Source organism: Marmota marmota, unplaced genomic scaffold (genome assembly GCF_001458135.2).
Source record: "Marmota marmota marmota unplaced genomic scaffold, marMar, whole genome shotgun sequence".
Classification (NCBI taxonomy): Eukaryota; Metazoa; Chordata; class Mammalia; order Rodentia; family Sciuridae; genus Marmota; species Marmota marmota.
Window position 1 is genome coordinate 4,292,567 of NW_026000138.1, and position 20,196 is coordinate 4,312,762.

The 20,196-nt window shown below is 38.8% G+C and overlaps 1 protein-coding gene across 4 annotated transcripts in view; it reads left to right on the forward strand.

Annotated features, from left to right (window-relative positions):
• Nucleotides 1-20,196, forward strand: part of Mapkapk5 (MAPK activated protein kinase 5) — a 37,302-nt gene continuing 17,106 nt past the window's right edge. For 2 of the 4 annotated variants that reach the window (XM_048785629.1, XM_048785630.1), the window contains exons 1-6: nt 7-179; nt 10,848-10,921; nt 11,528-11,603; nt 12,294-12,391; nt 13,361-13,469; nt 16,200-16,295. In XM_048785629.1, coding sequence (XP_048641586.1) covers nt 144-179; nt 10,848-10,921; nt 11,528-11,603; nt 12,294-12,391; nt 13,361-13,469; nt 16,200-16,295 — 489 coding nt within the window. In that variant the 5' untranslated portion in view covers nt 7-143. Of the gene's footprint in view, nt 180-10,847; nt 10,922-11,527; nt 11,604-12,293; nt 12,392-13,360; nt 13,470-15,037; nt 15,128-16,199; nt 16,296-20,196 lie in introns of all 4 variants that reach the window. The other 2 variants (XM_015502527.2, XM_015502528.2) reach the window with 2 other exon arrangements.

The following is a 20,196-nucleotide window of genomic DNA, read 5'->3' on the forward strand; positions in this document are numbered from 1 at the left end:
CCCCGCCGGTCCCCACTGGCGGCTGCTGCCCGACTCCCCGAGGCCCAGGGTCGCGAGCTCCCAGCCCTTTGCTCCCTCCGCTGCTAGGGGACCCGGCAGCTGCGCAGCCTCCACCGCTCTTGGCTGCGGGGGCCCTGCGAACCATGTCGGAAGAGAACGACATGGAGAAAGCCATCAAGGTAAACGGGGGCTGCCACCTCGCTTCTTCACTGTGGTTTTCTCGACTCCAGCCTCAGAAGGTGGAGAGAGTTCAGAGTGAGAGGTTTCTTGGAGCACGTTTGACAGCCCTGGGGCAAAGTGTGTGTGTGCCTGTGTGTGTCTAAGTGTGTGTGTGTGTGTCTGTGTGTGTGTGTGCGCGCGCGCACGCGTGTAGGGCGGGATGCCCGACTCCTTCCAGTTTCCCTGGTTAATGAGATTGCACTCGGCTAGACTGAAGTTGAGTGGCGTGGAGGGCCTGCATTTCCATCCCTCCCAGATGGCTCCAGCATTTGCTTCCAAGTGGTCTGCTGCAACAACATATGGAGAGCTGCCTTTTACCCACCCCTCCTGATGCTGTTGACAGAAGTCGGCCTCTTGGAAATCTGCAGTTTCAGAAGAAAGTGGTTTGCCTTACTACAGAACCTGCCCTTTGGGGGAATAGTTTGTTCTTTTCCGTGCTTTCTCCTCCCCTTATTTTTTCTTCCCTAGGGAGCACTGAAATTATTTAGGAAGAGCTATCAGTGTGTCTTAGGTCATAGTGCTCTGTTATCCAAGAGAAAAGCACATAACTGTAAGTGTGTTCTAAAATGACCCAAATAAAATGATAAAGTTTTCTGAACCTACTTTTTTATTTTTTATTTTTTTCCTTCACTTTTAACAGGCAAACTTTCCACACTAAAGGCCGGTCACCTGTCTTGTCAACTGTAGCAGGAAATTAGTTATGTAAACTGAACACTGAAGCTTAACGTTTGATGTATTACTTATTTTACAATGTTAAGCCAGCCCAGTGTATTGAAGAATTTCATTTCCCTTGAGGGAAAAGCATCTCTTCCTAGATTTGGGATTTTTTTTTCCCTCTTCAAGATACTTTATACAGTTACTGTTACCAACAACTCTTTTTTTTGGTACTGAAGATTGAACCCAGGGACACTTAACCAATGAGCCACATACCCAGCCCTTTTTTATATTTTATTTAAGAGACAAGGTCTGCTAAGTTGCTTCTGGTTTTGTTATGTTACTGAGGCTAGTTTTGAATTCACCATCCTCCTGCCTGAGCTGCTAGGTTTACAGGCGTTTGCCTCTGTGTCCAGCTCCATCAACTGTTGTTGATGGACATTTATCTTATTTATGTGTATGTGGTGCTGAGAATCAAACCCAGTGCCTCACACATGTGAGGCAAGCACTTTACCACTGAGCCACAACCCCAGCCTTGAGATGTTTTTATAGAATTCATCTATCATTCCAAAGAAACTTAATATTTTAAAGGAGGTATCAATTAGAAACGCATACATTAAGGAAGATCAAATTTTAAATAATAAATGTGTACGAAAAGACTGCTCTGAGCTGGCGCTGTGGCACACGCCTGTAATCCCAGTGGCTCTGGAGGCTGAGGCAGAAGGATCTCAAGTTTAAGGCCAGCCTCAGCAAAAGCAAGGCATTAAGCAACTCAGTGAGACACTATCTCTAAATAAAAAACCAGGGCTCAGGATGTGGCTCAAGTGGTAGCATGCTCACCTGGCATGCGTGAGGCACGGGTTTGATCCTTAGCACCACATAAAAATAAAGATATTGTGTCCACCTAAAATTAAAAAAAAAACAAAAAGGGCTTGGGGATGTGGCTCAATGGCCAAGTGTCCCTGAGTTCAATCTCTGGTACCCCCAAAGAAAAAAAGCCTGCAGACTCATTTTTTTTTTCTTTTGGTTCAGATTTTATTGTTATGATTTGCTGCCTGAAGTTATATATTTGGGTTGTGCACCACAACATATATGGTGGATTTTTACATTCAACAAGTATTTGCTTTTGTGTCAGGTGCAGGCACAAGTAGTATGAGCCAGATTCTTAGCTGTCCCTGCTCTCCTGGAGCTTATGTTGTAGATGGTGTATTTAGGTAATAAACGTTGCCAGGTATTTATAATTAAGAAATATAGAAAGGGTGAGTAGTACTATTTTGACTGGTCAGGAAAGGTGTTTCTGAGAAGGTAATACTTGTTCATACTCTGAAGGAAATGAGAGAGCAAGCCACCATTGTCTCAAGGAAGACTATTACAAGCAGTAGGAATAGCAAGTACAAAGGTCCTAAAGTAGAAGCAGCCAGTGTGATGTAGGAAGAGCAGGGTACTGGGATTCAGTGGGTCAGTGTAGGTGATATTAGAGAAAAGTAATGGGAAGCAGAACATTTAGGGCCTTGCAGGCCATTAGGAGGGGAGCTTTGGGAGAGTTTTGAGCAGAAAAGGGTCATAGTTTTAGTGGACAGTTATATAATTGGGGTGGCAATGTTAATGGTTGTTAATAGTTTCTCAGGTTAGAATCAGGAGTTAAAATCCCAGTCTTGCCACTTATTAGCTGTATATCCTTATGTCAGTCACTTCACTTCTCTGTCCCTTAGTTTCTTTTCTATAGAAAGGAGATAAAAGCACTCCCCAGCTCACAGAAATATTTGGAGGATTAAATGGGCAGTTATACCTAAATGAGCTTATAGAAATAATTAAGAGGGAGAGCTCGATGAATATTAGCTCATAGAAATTGAAGTGTAGTTGTAGTTTTCTTGTTGACTATTGCCCCATTTGTCAGTCTTCCTATTAATCTGGACTTGTCAAACCAACACAATTTTGTTTGACAACCAGTGGTGACTAGGATGTACTCCTTGGGAAGCAAGCCAACAGAACATCAAATCAGAGCTTTTGGGTCTGTTGCATTGTTTTGAATTTATTTTGCTTTTTGGAGGCAATCTCATCAAATAGTGAGCACTGAGACCGGTGTAGTTCAGCTGGCAAAGCTTTTTTCCTGGATTCTAACTGTTGCACTTGAACTTCTGTTGCCTGCCAGAGAGTGGACTAATTGGGCTTTAAGATTTCATCCTATTACTCTTTTTAATATTTTTAGATGGACACAATATTTTTATTTCATTTGTTTGTTTGTTTATTTATTTATTTAGTTTTCAGTGGACACAACATCTTTATTTTTATTTTTATGTGGTGCTGAGGATCGAACCCAGCGCCTCGCGCATGCCAGGCAAGCGCGTTACCACTTGAGCCACATCCCCAGCCCTCACTTGTTTATTTTTATGTGGTGCTGAGAATTGAACCCAGTGCCTCACACATGCTAGGAAGCACTCTACCCCTGACCCATAATCCCAGACCCATTATCCTATTACTCTTAAAATGTTAGACCAATACCAAGTTCTTACATCTGAGGGCTCTGTTATCCCACCTTTGTTATTATTCCCATAGCTCTATGACTTCACTCCTTCTAAGACATTTAGCTACACCTCAGAAAGAGAATCTTTGGATTACAGATTCTTACATATTACCTACTATTGTATATAGTGAATTGCTAATATGTGATGAACTTAGTGAAAATTCATTTCCTTGGTTTAAAAAATATTTTGAAAAGCTATATAATTTGCATATCGTAAAATTCCAATGACAGTGTATTCATTCCTTCTTAGAAAATTTAGAGAGTTCTTGAGCCATATCAGAATTCAGTTTAGAACATTTCCACCTCACTTCTAGGAAGTTCCTTCTGCCTGTCTGTAGTCAGTCCTTGCTCCTCTTTCTCATCCCAGACAATCACTAGTGTGCTTTGTAGGCTGAGACAGGAGAATGGTGAATTCAAAGCCAGCCTCAGCAACTTAGTGAGACCCTAAGCAACTCAGAGAGACCCTGTCTCTAAATAAAATACAAAATAGGACTGGGGATGTGTCTCAGTGACCGAGTGCCCCAGAGTTCAATCCCTCGTACCCCCCCCCCCATAAATAAATAAAACTCATGTTACTGTAGTTTGCTGTCTTTAGAAATTCTAAATTAATAAAACTTTACAATATGTAATCCTTATGTGTTTGGCTTCTTAGCTGAACACTTTTGAGGTTTGTCTCTGTTAGCACATATTTTAGTATTTCATTCCTTCCTCTTGTTGAGTAGCAGCCTTTTTATTAGTCCTTTTTAAAATTGTTTTTCTTAGTTGTAGATGGACACAGTATCTTTATTTTATTTATTTTTATGTGGTGCTGGGGATTGAACCCAGTTCCTCATGCATGCAAGGCAAGTGCTCTACCACTGAGCTACAACCCCAGCCCTATTAGTCTTTTTTATCCATTCCCAGTTCATGGACATTTAGAGTGCTTCAGTTTTTAGCTGTTAGTAATGAAATGATAAAACTGTACACATTTTTATGTGATCATATGTTTTAATTTCTTTTGGTTTGTCACCTTGGTATAGAATTCCTGGCTAGCATGGTAGTTTATGTTTAATTTTTTAAAATATCTTTTAGTTTTAGGTGGACACAATATCTTTATTTTATTTTTATGTGGTGCTGAGAATCAAACCTAGTGCCTCACGCATGCTAGGTGAGCGTGCTACCACTAGAGCCACATCTCCAGCCCTAATTTTTTAAAAATATTTTTTTTAGTTGTAGATGGAGACAATACTTTTATTTGTTTGTTTGTTTGTTTATTTATTTTTATGTGGTGCTTAGGACTGAACTCAGTGCCTCACACATGCGAGGCAACACTCTGCCACTGAGCCACAACCCCAGCCTTTACATTTAATTTTTAAAGAAATTGTCAAACTGTTTTCCAGAATGGTTGTGTCATTATTATATGTTTACACCAGGACTGTTTGAGTGTTCTGGTTCTTTGATCATTGTAACAAATATTTAGGCTTATAAATTTTCTATTTTAATTGTTTTGGTGGGTATGTGGTAGTTTCTCATTTTGGTTTTAATTTAGATTTCTGAAATGACTGATAATGTTGGGAATCTTTTCGTGTGCTCATTTGCCATTTGTGTATCTCTTCTGGTGAAAAGTCTATTCAAATCTCGTGTGCATTTTAAAACCAGATTGTCTTATTCAGTTGTAAGAGTTCTTTATATACTTTGAGTATACTCGGAGCATATAGTAGAGTATACTCTAATATGGTTGACTATCTTTTAAAAAATTTTTTGTTGTTGTTGTCAGTAGATCTTTTTATTTATTTATATATGGTGCTAAGGATCGAACCCAGGGCCTTACACATGCCAGGCAAGCACTCTACCACTGAGCCACGACTCCAACCTGGTTGAATATCTTTTTATATACCACTTTGTCATTTTTGAGTTTTTTTCTTGTGAACTGTATTCAGATCTTTTTGCCCATTTTTAACTTGGGATGTTTGTCTTATTGAGATTTTGAAGTTCCTTATAAACTGAATAAAAGTCATTTTTCAGATATATGATTGGCAGATATTTTCTACCAGTTTACGTATATCTTTTCACTTTTTTGATGTACTTGTTTGAAGTGCTGGGGACTGAACCCAGGACCTTGTGCATGATAGTTAAGCACTTTGCCACTAAACTACATTACCAAACTCTCTCTTGTCGTTTTTAATGTTATATTTGAAGAGCAAATTAATTTTGATGAAGTCCAATTTAGCAGAATTTTTTCTCTTATGAATTTTTTCTCTTATCCAGTAAGATTTCTTACTCAAGAAATCCTTGCCTAATCCAGGGTTACTAGATTTTTCTCCTGTATGTCCTTTCTTCCCCTTTTCTCTGCCCCTTCCTCCTTCTTTCTTTTTTCCTTTCCTTTTCATGCTAGAGATCAAACCCAGGGCCTCATGCACACCAGACTAGCACTCTGCCATTGAGCAGTATGCCTGGCAGCCTCACTCTTTTTTTTTTTTTTTTTTTTTGAGTACTGAGGATTGAATTCAGGGGCACTAGGCCACTGAGCCACATCTCCAGCCCTATTTTGTATTTTATTTAGGCAGGGTCTCACTGAGTTGCTTAGCACCTTGCTTTTAATGATGCTGGCTTTGAACTTGCAATCCTCTTGCCTCAGCCTCCCAAGCTGCTGGGATTACAGGTATGCGTCACTATGCCCAGCTGGCCCCTCACTTTTTTATTTTTTTGTTTTCTTAGTTGTAGATGGACACAATACCTTTATTTATTTGTTTATTTTTATGTGGTGCTGGGGATCAAACCCAGTGCCTCACGCATGCTAGGCAAGCGCTCTACCACTGAGTCACAGCCCTAGCCCTAGCCCCCTCACATGGATATCCAGTTGTTCCAGGAGCGGTTGTTGTTCTTCATCTTTTTTTAATTTATTTTTATTTGTTCTACTTAGTTGTACTTCACAGCAGCATGCACTTCAATTCATCATACACAAATGGATTGCAACATTTCAGTTCTCTGGTTGTACTTGGTGTAGAGATGCACCATTTGTGCAATCATACATGTACCTAGGGTAATGATGTCCATCTGATTCCACCATCTTTCCTACCCTCATAACCCCTTCCTACCCTCCCCTTTGCCCAGTCCACAGTTCTTCCATTCTTCCCATGCCCCAGCATCATAGATCAGCATTCACTAATCAGAAAACATTCAGCCTTTAGTTTTGGGGGACTGGCCTACTTTGCTTAGCATAGTATTCTCCAACTCCATCCATTTACCTGCAGATGCCATAATTTTATTCTCTTTTAATGCTGAGTAATATTCCATTGTGTATATATGCCACAGTTTCTTTATCTGTTCTTCTATTGATAGGCATCTAAGTTGGTTCCACAGATTAACTATTGTGAACTCAGCTGCTATAAACATTGGTGTGGCTATGTCACTATAGGGCCTTGCACTATAGTATGCTGATTTTAAGTCCTTTAGGTATAGACCAAGGAGTGGATAGTTGGGTCAAATGGTGGTTCCATTCCTGAGGAATCAGGAGCAGTTCTTCTAAAGACTCTCTTTTGCCCATTGAATTACTTTGCCATCTTTGCTGACAATCAGTTGGTCATACATATGTATTATGCATTCTCAGATCTATAATGTTGATCAATATGATCTACTTCTGCCAGTACTATACTGATTTGATTACTGAAATGTAGTAAGCTTTCAAATTGAGTAATATGAAAACCAGCTTGTTGTTTCTTTCAAAATTGTGTTGGCTATTTGAGTTCTTTCTAATTCCAAAAAAGTTTTGAATCAACTTGTCAATTTCTACAGAAATGTCTCCTGGGATTTTGATGTTTGTCTGGGGACAACTGCCATCTATCCATGAACATGGTATAGCTCTCTATTTCTTTTTCTTTTTCTGAGGTGGAGGGTAAGTATCAGGGGTTGAACTCAGGGCATTCAAACACTGAGCCACATCCCCAGCCCTATTTTGTATTTTTATTTAGAGACAGGATCTCACTGAACTGCATAGTGCCTTGCTTTTGCTGAGGCTGGCTTTAAACTTGAGATCCTCCTGCCTCAACTTTCCGAGCTGCTGGAGTTACAGGCATGTGGCACCATGCCTGGCTATAGCTCTGTATTTCTTTAAAACTTCTTCAGTTTCACTTAGCAGTGGTTTTCAGTTTTCAGAATTTTTTTTGCATATTTATATATTTTTTGCATATTTATATATAGCTTGTTATATTTAGTAATGCCTAGATTAAACTGAAATGTATCTTCCCTGTGGTATGCTGATGTCTCTGCTTAGTTTTTATTTCTATTTTTTTAAAGTTTATTTTTGTAGTTGTAGATGGACAGCATGCCTTTATTTTATTTGTTAATTTTTATGTGGTGCTTAGGATTGAACCCAGTGCCTTACACATGCTAGGCAAGTGCTCTGCCACTGAGCTACATCTCCAGCCCTCTGCTCAAATTTTTTTAAATATGTTCTTTTTAGTTGTAGTTGGACACAATACCTTTATTTTATTTACTTATTTTTTATGTGGTACTGAGGATCGAACCCAGGGCCTCACACGTGCTAGGCAAGCTTTCTGCCGCTGAGCCACAACCCCAGCCCTCAAATTTTTAAATTCTTAATTTCATTTGTGTTGTTAGCCAGACTTTTGGTGGGTTCTGTTTATGGGTGTTTACCTTGGTTGTCAGCCTGTGATTTTGACAGTGGTCTTGAAATAATTTGAGCTTCTAAGGTTTTTAATCTCTTGATCAACTTGTGTGTTGTCTTAGAGAAATGCTCCAAGATTATAACTGATGCCAGGAATGGTGGCACATTCCTGTAACCCCAGGTACTTAGGAGGCTGAGGCAGGAGTGCAGAAAGTTTGAACCAGCCTGGGCAACTTTGTGTGACTGTCTCAAAATGAAGAGGTAGAGTGACTCCCTAGCATGGGTGAGACCCTGGGTTCAGTCTCCAGTTTCAGGGGGAAAAAAACCAAAACAGATTATTACAACCAGTTCTGAGTTCTCCTTGGGCTTTCAATTTTCCCTGGCCTCCTCAAGTCTCAACTAGTCCATGTGTAATTTCCCAGTCAGTCAAGGTTTCTGGAGAGCTTGTCTTGGACTTTCTGTAGCTCTGTGTCAGTGTTTTCTCATTTAATCTCTGGATGTTCTGCATACCTAACAAGGATCTTTGTCTTGGGCTAGCAAAACTATCCATTCCCACCAACATTCACCACTTCTAGTGGGTAGCGCCATGAATTTTCTTCCTGCTTCAAACTGAGTCTACCCCCTAGGGCAGCAAAACCACTAATTTTCATAGCCAGCTCCATGCTGAGAAACTAGCATCATCACCAACTGATTGTGCTTTAGGCAGTGAGAATCAAAGGGTAGGGGATTGCTAGAAACCAGGCTGGAAGGGGGTTATTACGTGGACCCCTAGAGGAGTTTTAAGAATATGTGCTACTCAGTTTGTTTGGTTTACGTTGTCCAGAACTCATTGTTTTTGACAGCTTTGTCTTAATTTTAAATATATTCTTTGTGGCAAGGAATTGCCTACCTCTTCATGCTGTGAGCACAAGAATTTCCTTTTTTTTCCTAACTGTTGAACTTCAGAGAATGCCTAAGGTCCACATCAGATAGAGACAAAAGTGCGAATAGGATACCAATGCCTAGCCTCCATCCCAAGCCTGTTGTATCAGAATCTCTTGTGAAGGACCTTGGCTTTGGATAGTTTAAAAACAAAACAGAACATCAACAAAAAAACCCTCAGGTGATTGTGATGGGCAATTACTGTTGAGAACCAAGGTCTAGAACTTGGTCTGGAAAAGCAAGCTTTTTCTGTAAAGGGTTGCCTGGGAAGTGTTTTAGGCCTCATGGCCATAGAGTCTCTTTATCACAGTTCTTTTTTTTTTAATATTTATTTTTTACTTTTTTAAGTGGACACAATATCTTTAGTTTACACTTATGTGGTGCTGAGGATCCAACTCAGTGCCTCAACCATGCTAGGTGAGCACTCTACCACTGAGCCACAGCCACAGCCCTTTATCACAGTCTTTAGCTCAGTAGTTGCAGTGTGAAAACAGCCACAGACTCTACTGAAGTAGATGTGGCTGTGTGCTAGTAACTTCTTTATAAAATCAGGCAGTGGCTGAATTTTCCCAAGAGTCTTAATTTGCTCACCCTTGGCCTAGGAGCACTCTCCAAAGTTATTTCAGGTGTTTATATTCATGTTAATTTAAGGTAATGAAAGTATTTCTTAGTAAAACTGAGCCAATATGTTTGTCATTGATGTCTTTAAAGAATTAGTCCTTGGGCTGGGGTTGTGGCTCAGTGGTAGAGCGCTTGCCTAGCGCGTGTGGGACCCTGGGTTTGATCCTCAGCAGCAGGTTAAAAAACAAATAAAATGAAGGTATTGTGTCCAACTACAACTAAAAAATAAATATTAAAAAAAGAATTAGTCCTTAATTTCCTTTAGTAAGGTGGGTTTTATTTTATTGTGTTATTTTGGTTCTGGGGATTGAACGTGAGACACTCTACCAACTGATATATATCTCCAACCTTTTTTTTTTTTTTTTTTAATTTTGAGACAGGGTCTTGCTAAGTTGCTGAGGCCGGCCTCAAACTTAACATCCTCCTATCTCAGCCTCCTGAGTCACTGAGATTACAGACTTGAGGCACTGAGCTTGGCCAATAAAGTGTTTTAACTGATACATACTTTCCTGTCTTTGTTACTAAAATATGTGAGAAAATGTACCAACTACACACAGTCTAGTTGAGAGGTGTGAATGTGTTGACTTAATGAAATTTTTGCATTGACTAGTGTTTGTGGCACCATCAACAAAGATGCATGAATTAGATCTGGGGCAGATAGGAGGTGTAAGAAAAATAGGATTCAAAATCAGGAATATAAAGAGGTCTGGCAGTGCTTGTTTTACTGCTATGAAATCAAGTGTCAAAACTCGGTCAGAGTCTCCAAGTTGAGCTTTCCTGGCTGTCAGGTAGAATGCACAATGGTGAGTATTGTGGGGAATTGGTCCAACAACTTATTTTCAGTTCTGCGACTTGAACAACTATTTAAGGATATAGGTCTCTATAGTATAACAATACCTGACAGTCTTTCTGAAATCATAGAAAATACACTTAAGTAATTGCTTCATTTTTATTTTGTAGTGCTGGGGACTAAATGTAGGTTCTTGGATATGCTAGACAAACACTCTACCACTTACCTATAGCCCCATTTTGAAAGAACCTTTCCTCCCAATTCAAAAAAGCAATGATTGTCTACTTGAATAAAACTTGTAGAGAGCTGGGTGATTTGTTTATTCCAAAATCTGTGCCTTACTGGAAAGCAATGACTATGAACCATTTAAAATAAAATGTGTAATTATAATCTATATTTTCTCTTAGAAGATGAGATGCTGAATCTTAGTTCTGCTGTCCCACCTCTGCTTAGTTATTCAGCTTTTTAATTGGGGGATCATTCTCTGCCCTCTCTCTTTTTAATTTTAATAGGAGACCTCCATTTTGGAAGAATACAATATCAATTGGACTCAGAAGCTGGGAGCTGGAATCAGTGGTCCAGTTAGGTAAGAGACCCATGTGAGAATTGTGGCAACTTTGTTCTGAGCAGGACCATTTGAAATATGTTCTGAATTAGAAGTATCAGATATGCCAGATTTGAGAAATGACCTTAAGTTAACAAGTAGAGGATTTTTGTTTGTTTGTTTTTGTTTTTTGATGCTGAGATTGAACCCAGATCTTCAGGCATGCTAAGCACATGCTCTATCACTGACCTCATTCCTAGCTTCTATTTGAGGTTTTTTCTTTTTTCAGGGTCAGTAATTGAACCCAGGTCCTTGGGCATCCTAGGTGAGCACTCTGCCACTGAGCTAAATCCCCAACTCCTTGAGGTTAGGTCTTTCTTTCTTGCATCTAAAAATGTAGTCAAGTGTCCAAGTCACATGCTGTGTAATTCAGAATCATTTAGGATGAGATTGTGGAGCCACTATGAGAGTCATTTGTACCCAGGAGAGGCCACTATTTCTTCATTGGCTCATTGTGGCAAGTTGATGTCATGCATTCAGGAGCTGTGACTTGGGCATCTGGGAAGAAGAGTGAGAGGCCTCTGGAATTAATTTTCACTGTAACATAGATGATCACTGATTGTTTTTTTTCTCTCTCTCCAAATCTAGAGTCTGTGTAAAGAAATCTACCCAAGAACGGTTTGCACTGAAAATCCTTCTTGATCGTCCAAAAGCTAGAAATGAGGTATGGTCCTGTATTGCCTTGACTTGCCTTGAAGTGCCTAAGAATTGTTCTTTTACAATTAAGGCAGCTTCCTGGAGAGAATACAGAGATACATGAAGCATTTTATGTCCTATTCCTGTTATCATTATTAAGTTATTCTAGATCTGTCCACATGGAAACTGTTAGTAGAGTCTTTTTTTTTCTAATCATCCTGACATTCGGTTTACTTCAGTTTTTGCTTATTGAAAATTGCACTTGAAGGATGGAGATAAAATAGGCTGAGGAAGGACAAGTTGAATGTTGTATATAAAAGTGATGCTGCAGGAGGACTTGAGGATGTTCCTAGTTTTTTAAAATATACACTGATTTAAAATTATCTGGATGCAGTGATAATATGCTATTAATGCGTGCAGTGAGGGATTTACTTGTGTGCTTAGAGAGATGGAGTGTTTTCTGGAATGAGTTATTTGCCCAATTTTTTTTTTTTCATTTGCTAATAGGATTGTAGAAAGTAAGTCTGTTAGTGAGATTTTATTTATGGAAAGAGCATTAAGGAGATCATCTGTGAAAACAACATCATTCCCAGTGATAAGCCTTTTTACTAAAATAGGCTTATCCCTTGTACCCAGTATGGTCAGTTTTTGGTGGGAAGTTTGGAGAGCAAATGTTAGCACCACTTTGTACAGAAACATTTCCTCTGTTCTCTTTAAGGTACGCCTGCACATGATGTGTGCCATACACCCAAATATAGTTCAGATTATTGAAGTGTTTGCTAACAGTGTACAGTTTCCTCATGAGTCCTGTCCCAGGTAAGACTACATAGGATCATCATCACATATCCATTTGTAGGCCAAGGTGTAGCAGAGTCTTCCTTTCTTTTATGCATTCTTTCCCCTCCCTCTGTCCTTTTCTCCTCTACTCCCTTTGAATTTTGGGAAAATATTAAACATTTGCAGGAGCAGACAGAATTATAATGTTTCCCCAAGTGGTCATCACTCAACCTCAACAATTAGCATCTCAGAGGCAGTCTTGTTGCAACTACTATCCACTCTCAAAATATCCCTGATTTCTTTCTTTTTTAAAGAAAGCACTTAATGTGGAATTTCTATAGATTCTATTTCTAATCAGTGAAAGGGCCCTAAATGTTATTCTAGGTGAAGTCTTAGACACTGATATAGCAAAAAGCCCTGTTGCTTAGTAGGACTTTTCCTTGAAGGAGAAGTAAAAATGATTCTTTTAGTTGCCAAGTGTTTGGCCAACATATTCGATGACATTCTGAGTCTCTTCTTGGAAATTCTTTGGGGAGACCTAGGTGTAAATCCATCATCACAGCAATGTGAAAGGCACCCAGGAGAGGCATCAGTGAAACATTCTGAGCTTTATATAGGAGGGGAGCTGTTTTGGAGGCTGTGTGAAGTGAAGGCCAGGGCTTGAAAAGGAGGGTAGGAATTTTACAGATGGAGAATGAAGATGGAATTTTAAAAACAAATGGAAAATCAAATGATTATTTCTCACAACTGTGCTCTGTTGGTGAAAGCATTTGGCTGGAAGCTGGAAGCATTTATATAAAAGGATGGTAACCAAAATTCATGGGATTTTTTGTTTGTTTGTTTTTTGGTTTTTGGTTCTGTTTTTTTTTTTTTTCTCCTTTAAACGTAAGAATTTTTGCTCTTATTTAGTAGTTGTGTTACCCTGGACTTAGGAAGTGGTTATACACTTTTATTATTTTATTTTATTTTTTTTTTTTTAACTTAACAAAATCAAATGCTTTCAAACAGGGCTCGACTCTTAATTGTAATGGAGATGATGGAAGGGGGAGAGCTATTTCACAGAATCAGCCAGCACCGGCACTTTACAGAGAAGCAAGCCAGCCAAGTAACAAAGCAGGCAAGTTAACCCCGGGTACCAATCAAACTGCCAACAAAGTTGGTTAACAAGCACAATTCATTAGGGGAAATAAAAGAAAGCTTAAAGAAAAGCTCTATTTGACTTCACATTGCCTGCTTTGTTATGTAATCAGAAAGAATATCTTAACAGGAGAAATGTGACTCCTTTTACTCTATGGGGGGAGGACTGTATTCTTAATTGTTGTCAGTGTTTTCCTGAGGCCTTTTGTATGATTTAAGTAAACTATGAAAGGAAGATAATTTACCTCCTTTATCTCTTTTAATATCTTTGGATATCTAGCTTCTAAATACTATTATTAGACTTTTGAGTTCAAATGCTGTTGATACCACCTGAAGATTGTATGGTATAAAATCTGTTGTAAGATAACGGTACAGAAGATGCTTCCTGCACATGAGTCAGCTTCCTCACATTTCTGCAGATTTTTCTAAGATCTTTGGGGCTAGGGTTGTGGCTCAGTGCTTGCCTAGCATGCATGAGGCATGGGTTCAATTCTCAGCACCACATAAAAACAAAATAATGTGTTCATCTAAAACTAAAGATACATAAATAAATAAATATTTTTTAAAAAGAGCTTTGTAATTCTGGGTCATTCCTAGTTATTTTCTTTATCCTGACATCACATTTTATTGTTATAGAAATAAATTATGTTACAAACAATAGTAGGACTCTAATTGGTACTAACCTCTTCTAGAGGTGAAAAGCTAAAAGCTCAAGGTCTACCTTCAGACTAGGCAAGCAGGGCAAAGAAAAGCGGGAAGCACAGCCTAATTAGGCTTTAATGAAAAGCACTTCCAAATTTTCTTGGGGCATTTTGCAGGCATTTTTGGACACTTTCTTTCTGATTGATTAGGGAGGAACTGATATTTGGATTGCTGAAAATTCCACCTAGAATTGAAGAACAATAGAATTATTCTTTGTATTTGTTTCTTAAAATTACAACTTTTATTTTTTAAATATTAGGACTAAAGAATGATCTCTGAAAGTCTTCTGTAAAACAAAAGCCCCTCAAGTTTATACAAACAGGCAACATTTTCAACAAGTAAGATGAGCAAATTGGAATATCAGTTGGAAAAAACCAGCCAGCTGGTTTGAAGGCAAAGCCTTCCATTCAGCTTCTTAGAGAGTGCCACTTTCCTAAGCCTGGTCCTGCCACTGCCCTGGTGGGGGAACCTGTGCCTGCTGAAGATTGCCCAGCTCAGCATTTCCTCTGCAGTGCCTATTACATCTCAGATGAATAAAAATGGGAACATTTCATTTTTTCATTTCTTACAGGATGTAACCATCAGTTTATTCTGGCAAAATATTGTTTTACTGGCATATTTTTCTTTTGGTCTAGCAAAATATAGTTTGCAATTAAACTAAGCTTAATTTCATTTCTGTTTCTTGGTACCTCAAGCCTTTATTAATTTCTGCTTTGAAATGGAAACTGACCACATTTTTAATTGACTTTAATGAAGGATTGTTTTTAAACACCTCTTTCTCTATACTAGGGACATTAAATATTGTTCTTTTCTAAGAGGTGGCTGCTCCACTGTGTCCTTTTTCAGATAGCTCTGGCTCTACAGCACTGTCACTTGTTAAATATTGCGCACAGAGACCTCAAGCCTGAAAATCTCCTTTTCAAGGATAACTCTTTGGTAAGAAATCTTGCTTTTGTGCATTTTAGTGCTTCTACTCTTAACATAACTCAGGAGTGGCTATGTCTGTGTTTGGGGTGCTCCTAATCCATGGTGAAGAGGCTTTAGGACAAAGTGCTTCTGATAGCTTATTTCTTCCATTTGTCCCATTAGAGGAGGGAGGCTCAGAGGAATTGTACCAACCCCTGGCATTAGTAATTTTGGATGATACCAATATGTGTTTGTGGGACTTAGGATTTTTAATATTATTTAAAGGGCTTTTGGGAAGGGGCAGGCGTTTGTATGCTGTTATACATCACCTTGAAACTTGGAACAGTTTCATTTGTTGTTAACTCTGATAAGGTGTGTGTTTCCCTTCAGTCCTGCCCCTTGCCCCCTGCACTATGTCCTACCACCTAAGTTGCTCTGGCTGTCATAGAGCTTAGGACTGATGTTCAGAGTGAAGCAGTGTCCTGGACTGGTGAGAGTTGGTGGGCCTACAGAGCAAGGGGGCAGCAGGCTAAGCTCTTGATTTTAGAGCTGCATTTCCAAGTTATAAAACAAGGCTAGCTAGGTGAGTAGGAAGAAATTCCTCTTATTACTAAGAACAATCCCTGAATATGAATCCTTGTCTCCAGAGCTGGGTACATATTATCTACAGGCTTAGGTCTCAGATTTCATCCAGAAACCTGTAAGGGCTCAGGGTAACATGTCTTGGACCTGAACTTTCCGGGTTATTTATATTTTTTTCTTTTTTTAAGTTGTAGATGTTCACAATGACTTTGCTTTCTTTCTTTCTTTCTTTCCTTATTAGTTGTTGATAGACCTTTATTTTATTTATTTATATATGGTGCTGAGAATCGAACCCAGTGCCTCACACATGCCAGGCAAGTACACTACCACTGAGTCACAGTCCCAGCCCTATTTATTTATTTTTTTTGTGGTGCTCAGGTCGAACCCAGTACCTCACACGTGCCAGACAAGCACTCTCCCATTGAGCTATAGCCTGAGCCCTGAATTTCCCTTTAATATATACTGAGAACTCTGGAGTAGTGACACCAACCCCCCACCCCCCTTTTTTTGTTAATTTCAGGATGCTCCAGTGAAGCTGTGTGATTTTGGATTTGCTAAAATTGACCAAGGTGACTTGATGACACCTCAGTTCACCCCTTATTATGTAGCACCTCAGGTAAGCATGTGCTCTTTCTTCCCAATAATGTGTTACTAAACTGCCATAGACTTATGTCCCTTCTGTTCTATAGCAAAAGTAAGCTTGTGCTACAGACGTCAGCTTCAGAAACCTACAGATTGCTTCATTTGGTTTAGATACTTCATTCTTTTAAAATCAACTTTTACTGAGGTTGATTTAGAGGTATGATTTATAAACAGTAAAATGCTGTGGTCGTGTATCTCTGGGGAATATATTCCAGGACCTCCTAAAATCAAAGATAAGACCCAATCCCTATATGTACTCTATTTTTTCCTACACACACACACACCTTTGATAAACATTAGCCTTTTCACTTAAAGGAAGCACTTCATGGCTTCTCTTTGACATCTCTGAATTTTCAGCATCAGTACTCTTTCAGTTTGTGGCTGGGCTGTTATTATGTTATTATGCTTGAACACAAGCACTGTAGTACTGAGATAACAGTTGGTCTGGTAACCAAGCTAGCTACTAAGTTTCTCTAACAAGCAGATGGATAGTGGATATGCTGGACAAAGGAGTGACTCAATCCTAGGGTGGATTGAGCAAGATAGCTCAAGACAGTGTAAGATTTCATCACACTATTCAGAACTGTGCACAATTTAAAATTCATGAATTATTTCTGGAATTTTCCATTTAATTTTTTGGACTGTGGTTAACCTCAGCTAACCTCAATTGAAATTGCAGAAAGTGAAAACACAGATAAAGGAGACTACATGGAAATCTTCATTGTGGTAGAGGTCATGTGGAATACGTATTTGTCAAAATTCATCAAATTATACCTAAATAGGAGTACAGTAGTCTCCTAACTAACCCTGGCCTCGGGGAAACACTGTTCTGCTTTCAATCATTGGTTAGTTAAGCCTGTTGTCAAATTTCAGAAAAATGGAATCAAGGACTTTTCACATTTGACCTCTTGTGCTCAGCATGTTTTGAAGGTTGGTTCATGTTGCTGTGTTTATCAATAGTTAGTTCCCTTTTATTGTAAGTCCATGATAGGGCCAGACTACGTTTGTTTTTCTGTGCACAGATTGATGGCCATTTTGGATTGTTTCCTGTTTTTGACTGTTATGAATAAAGCCGCTAGGAACATTCATTTGCAGGTTTTGGGAGCCATGATTTTCTACCCCTAAGTAAGTACTTTTTAATAATTTTTCAGTACTGGGTATTGGGCCTAGGGCCTCACACTTGCTTGGCAGGTGCTCCACCACTGAGCTACAGCCTCAGCCCTTTATACTTTTTAATTTTGAAACAGAATCTTGCTAAGTTGCCCAGGCTGGCCTCAAACTTGCTCTTGCCTCAGCCTCCTGACTAACTGGGATTATAGGCATTAACCACCACACTTGGATTTTGGGGGGCTGCTTTGACTATGATTTATCCATGTTGTTGCATGTATCACTAATTTATTCCTTTTTATTCTTGAAAAGGATTCTGTTATATGATATAACCATGATTGGTTTATCCATTCGTCTATTGATAGATTTTTTTTTTTCCATTTTTTTGCTGTTACAAAAAAGCTCTTATAAACATTTGTATAGTTTTATTTCTTTTTCTTTTGGGCAAACTCCTAGAAGTGGAATGGCAAGATCGTGTGGTAGGTGTATGTTTAACTTTTTTAGAAACTACCAAGTTGGCCAGGCACTATGACACACATCTGTAATCCCAGCTGTTCAGGAGGCTGAAGCAGTATTGCAAGTTGGAGGCCAACCTGGGCAACTGCCTCAAAATAAAAATTTAAAAAGGTTTGGGGATGGTAGTCGTAGAACACTTACTTTGCATGCTCAAGTCCTTGGGTTCAATTTCCAGTATCGCAAAAAAAAGAAACTAAATTGTTTTGCAAAGTGACTGTATCATTTTACATTTCTACCAGCAGTGTATGAAAGTTTTAGATCTTCTATATTCTCACCAGCATTTGTAATGGTGATTCTTTTTAATTTTAGCCACTTCAGTGGATGCGGAGAAATATTTCGTGTGGTTTTAATTTACATTTCTCTAATAACTAATGATGTTGAACATCTTTTCGTATGCTTCTTTTCTTCATATTTTCTTCACTGAAGTATGTGTTCAATTTTTTCTCATTTTTTAAATTGAAATTTTTGTTTTCTTATTTTTAATTTTGGTTTTTTATATATCTTGAATATAAATCCTTTATTAGATATGTACTTTGCAAAGACTTTCTTCCAGTCTGTGGCTCATCTTTTTTGGGGGGAGGTGTGGTGGGTATCGGGGATTGAACTTGGGGGCACTTAACTACTGAGCCGCATCCCCAGTCCTGTTTTGTATTTTATTTAGAGACAGGGTCTCATGGATTTGCTTAGTGCCTCGCCGTTGTTGAGGCTGGCTTTGAACTCGTGATCCTCCTGCCTCAGGCTTCTGAGCTGCTGGAATCACAGGCATATGCCACTGTTCCCGGCTATCTTTTCATTTTTTAGCAGTCTTTTGAAGAGCAGATTTAATTTGATGAAGACCAATTTATCAGAATTTTTTTTAATGTCCTATGTTTTTGGTTTCCTATGTAAAATCATTGTTTAATTCAAGATCACAAAAATTTTATACCATGTGTTCTTCTAGAAATTTTATATAGTTTTAGGTTTTATATTTAGGTCTGTGATCCATTTGAGTTAATTTTTGTATACATTATACATTATAAGGTATGAACCCAAGTTCACTTTTTTAATTTTTTTTTTTTTTTTAACATTTTGCTTTAGTTGTAGTTGGTTGGACACAATACCTTTATTTTATTTTTATGTGGTGCTGAAGATTGAACCCAGCGCCCCACACTTGCTAGGCAAGCGCTCTACCACTGAGCCACAATCCCATCCCCTCAAGTTCACTTTTTAAACTTCACTTTTTTCAAAGGTTGTCTTTCCTCTACTGTATTGTTTTTGAATCTTTGTCAAAATTTGGTCGAACAATCCCGTTATGCCACCACACACTTATCTATAATCCCAGTGACTCAGGAGGCTGAGGCAGGGGGATTGAAAGTTTGAGACCAGCCTCAGCAGTTTGGTGAGACAATGTCTAAAAATAAATAAATTTTTAAAATAAAATTTAAAAGGGCTGGAGATGTAGCTTAGTGTAAAGATCCCCCCCTCCCTGGTACTGCCCCCTCCCCAAATAATTTCAACATTTATGTATGGGTTTATTTCTCAAATCCCCATTGATCTCTTTTATTTTTTTGTTTTTTGCAGTTGTAAATGGACAGAATGACTTTATTTATTTTTTTAATGGGTTGCTGATGATCAAACCCAGTGTCTCACACATGCTAGGCAAGTGCTCTGCCGCCGAGCTACAGCCCCAGTCCCCCATTGATTTCTTTATCTGTCTTTACTCCACTATTGCAGTGTTTTGATTACTGTAGATTTATAATAATTCTTGAAATCAGGTAGTCTTAGTGTACTTCTTTTTCAGAGTTGTTTTGGCTGTTCTGATTTTTTGCATTTCCATATGAACTTAAGAATTCACTGTTAATTTCTGTTTAAAAAGTCTGCTGGGATTTTGACTAGGGTTGTTTTAAGTTCAATCTGGGAACACTGACCCCTTAATATTAAACCTTTCACCCTTGAGTAGATTGTATCACTTCATTTGTTTTTGTCTCATAATTTCTCTCAGAAATATTGGTGTAAGCTAGGTGCATTGGCGCATGCCCGAAATCCCAGTGTCTTGGGAGGCTGAGGCAGGAGGATTGTGAGTTCCTAGCCAGCCTTATCAACGGCAAGAAGCTAAGCAACTCAGTGAGATCCTGTCTCTAAATGAAATACAATAAAAGGCTGAAGGATGTGGCTCGAGTGGTTGAGTACCCCTAAGCTCAATCCCTGGTATCAAAAAGACAGAAAGAAAGAAAAAAAGAAATACTTGTGTAGTTTTCAATATAGTATTTTTT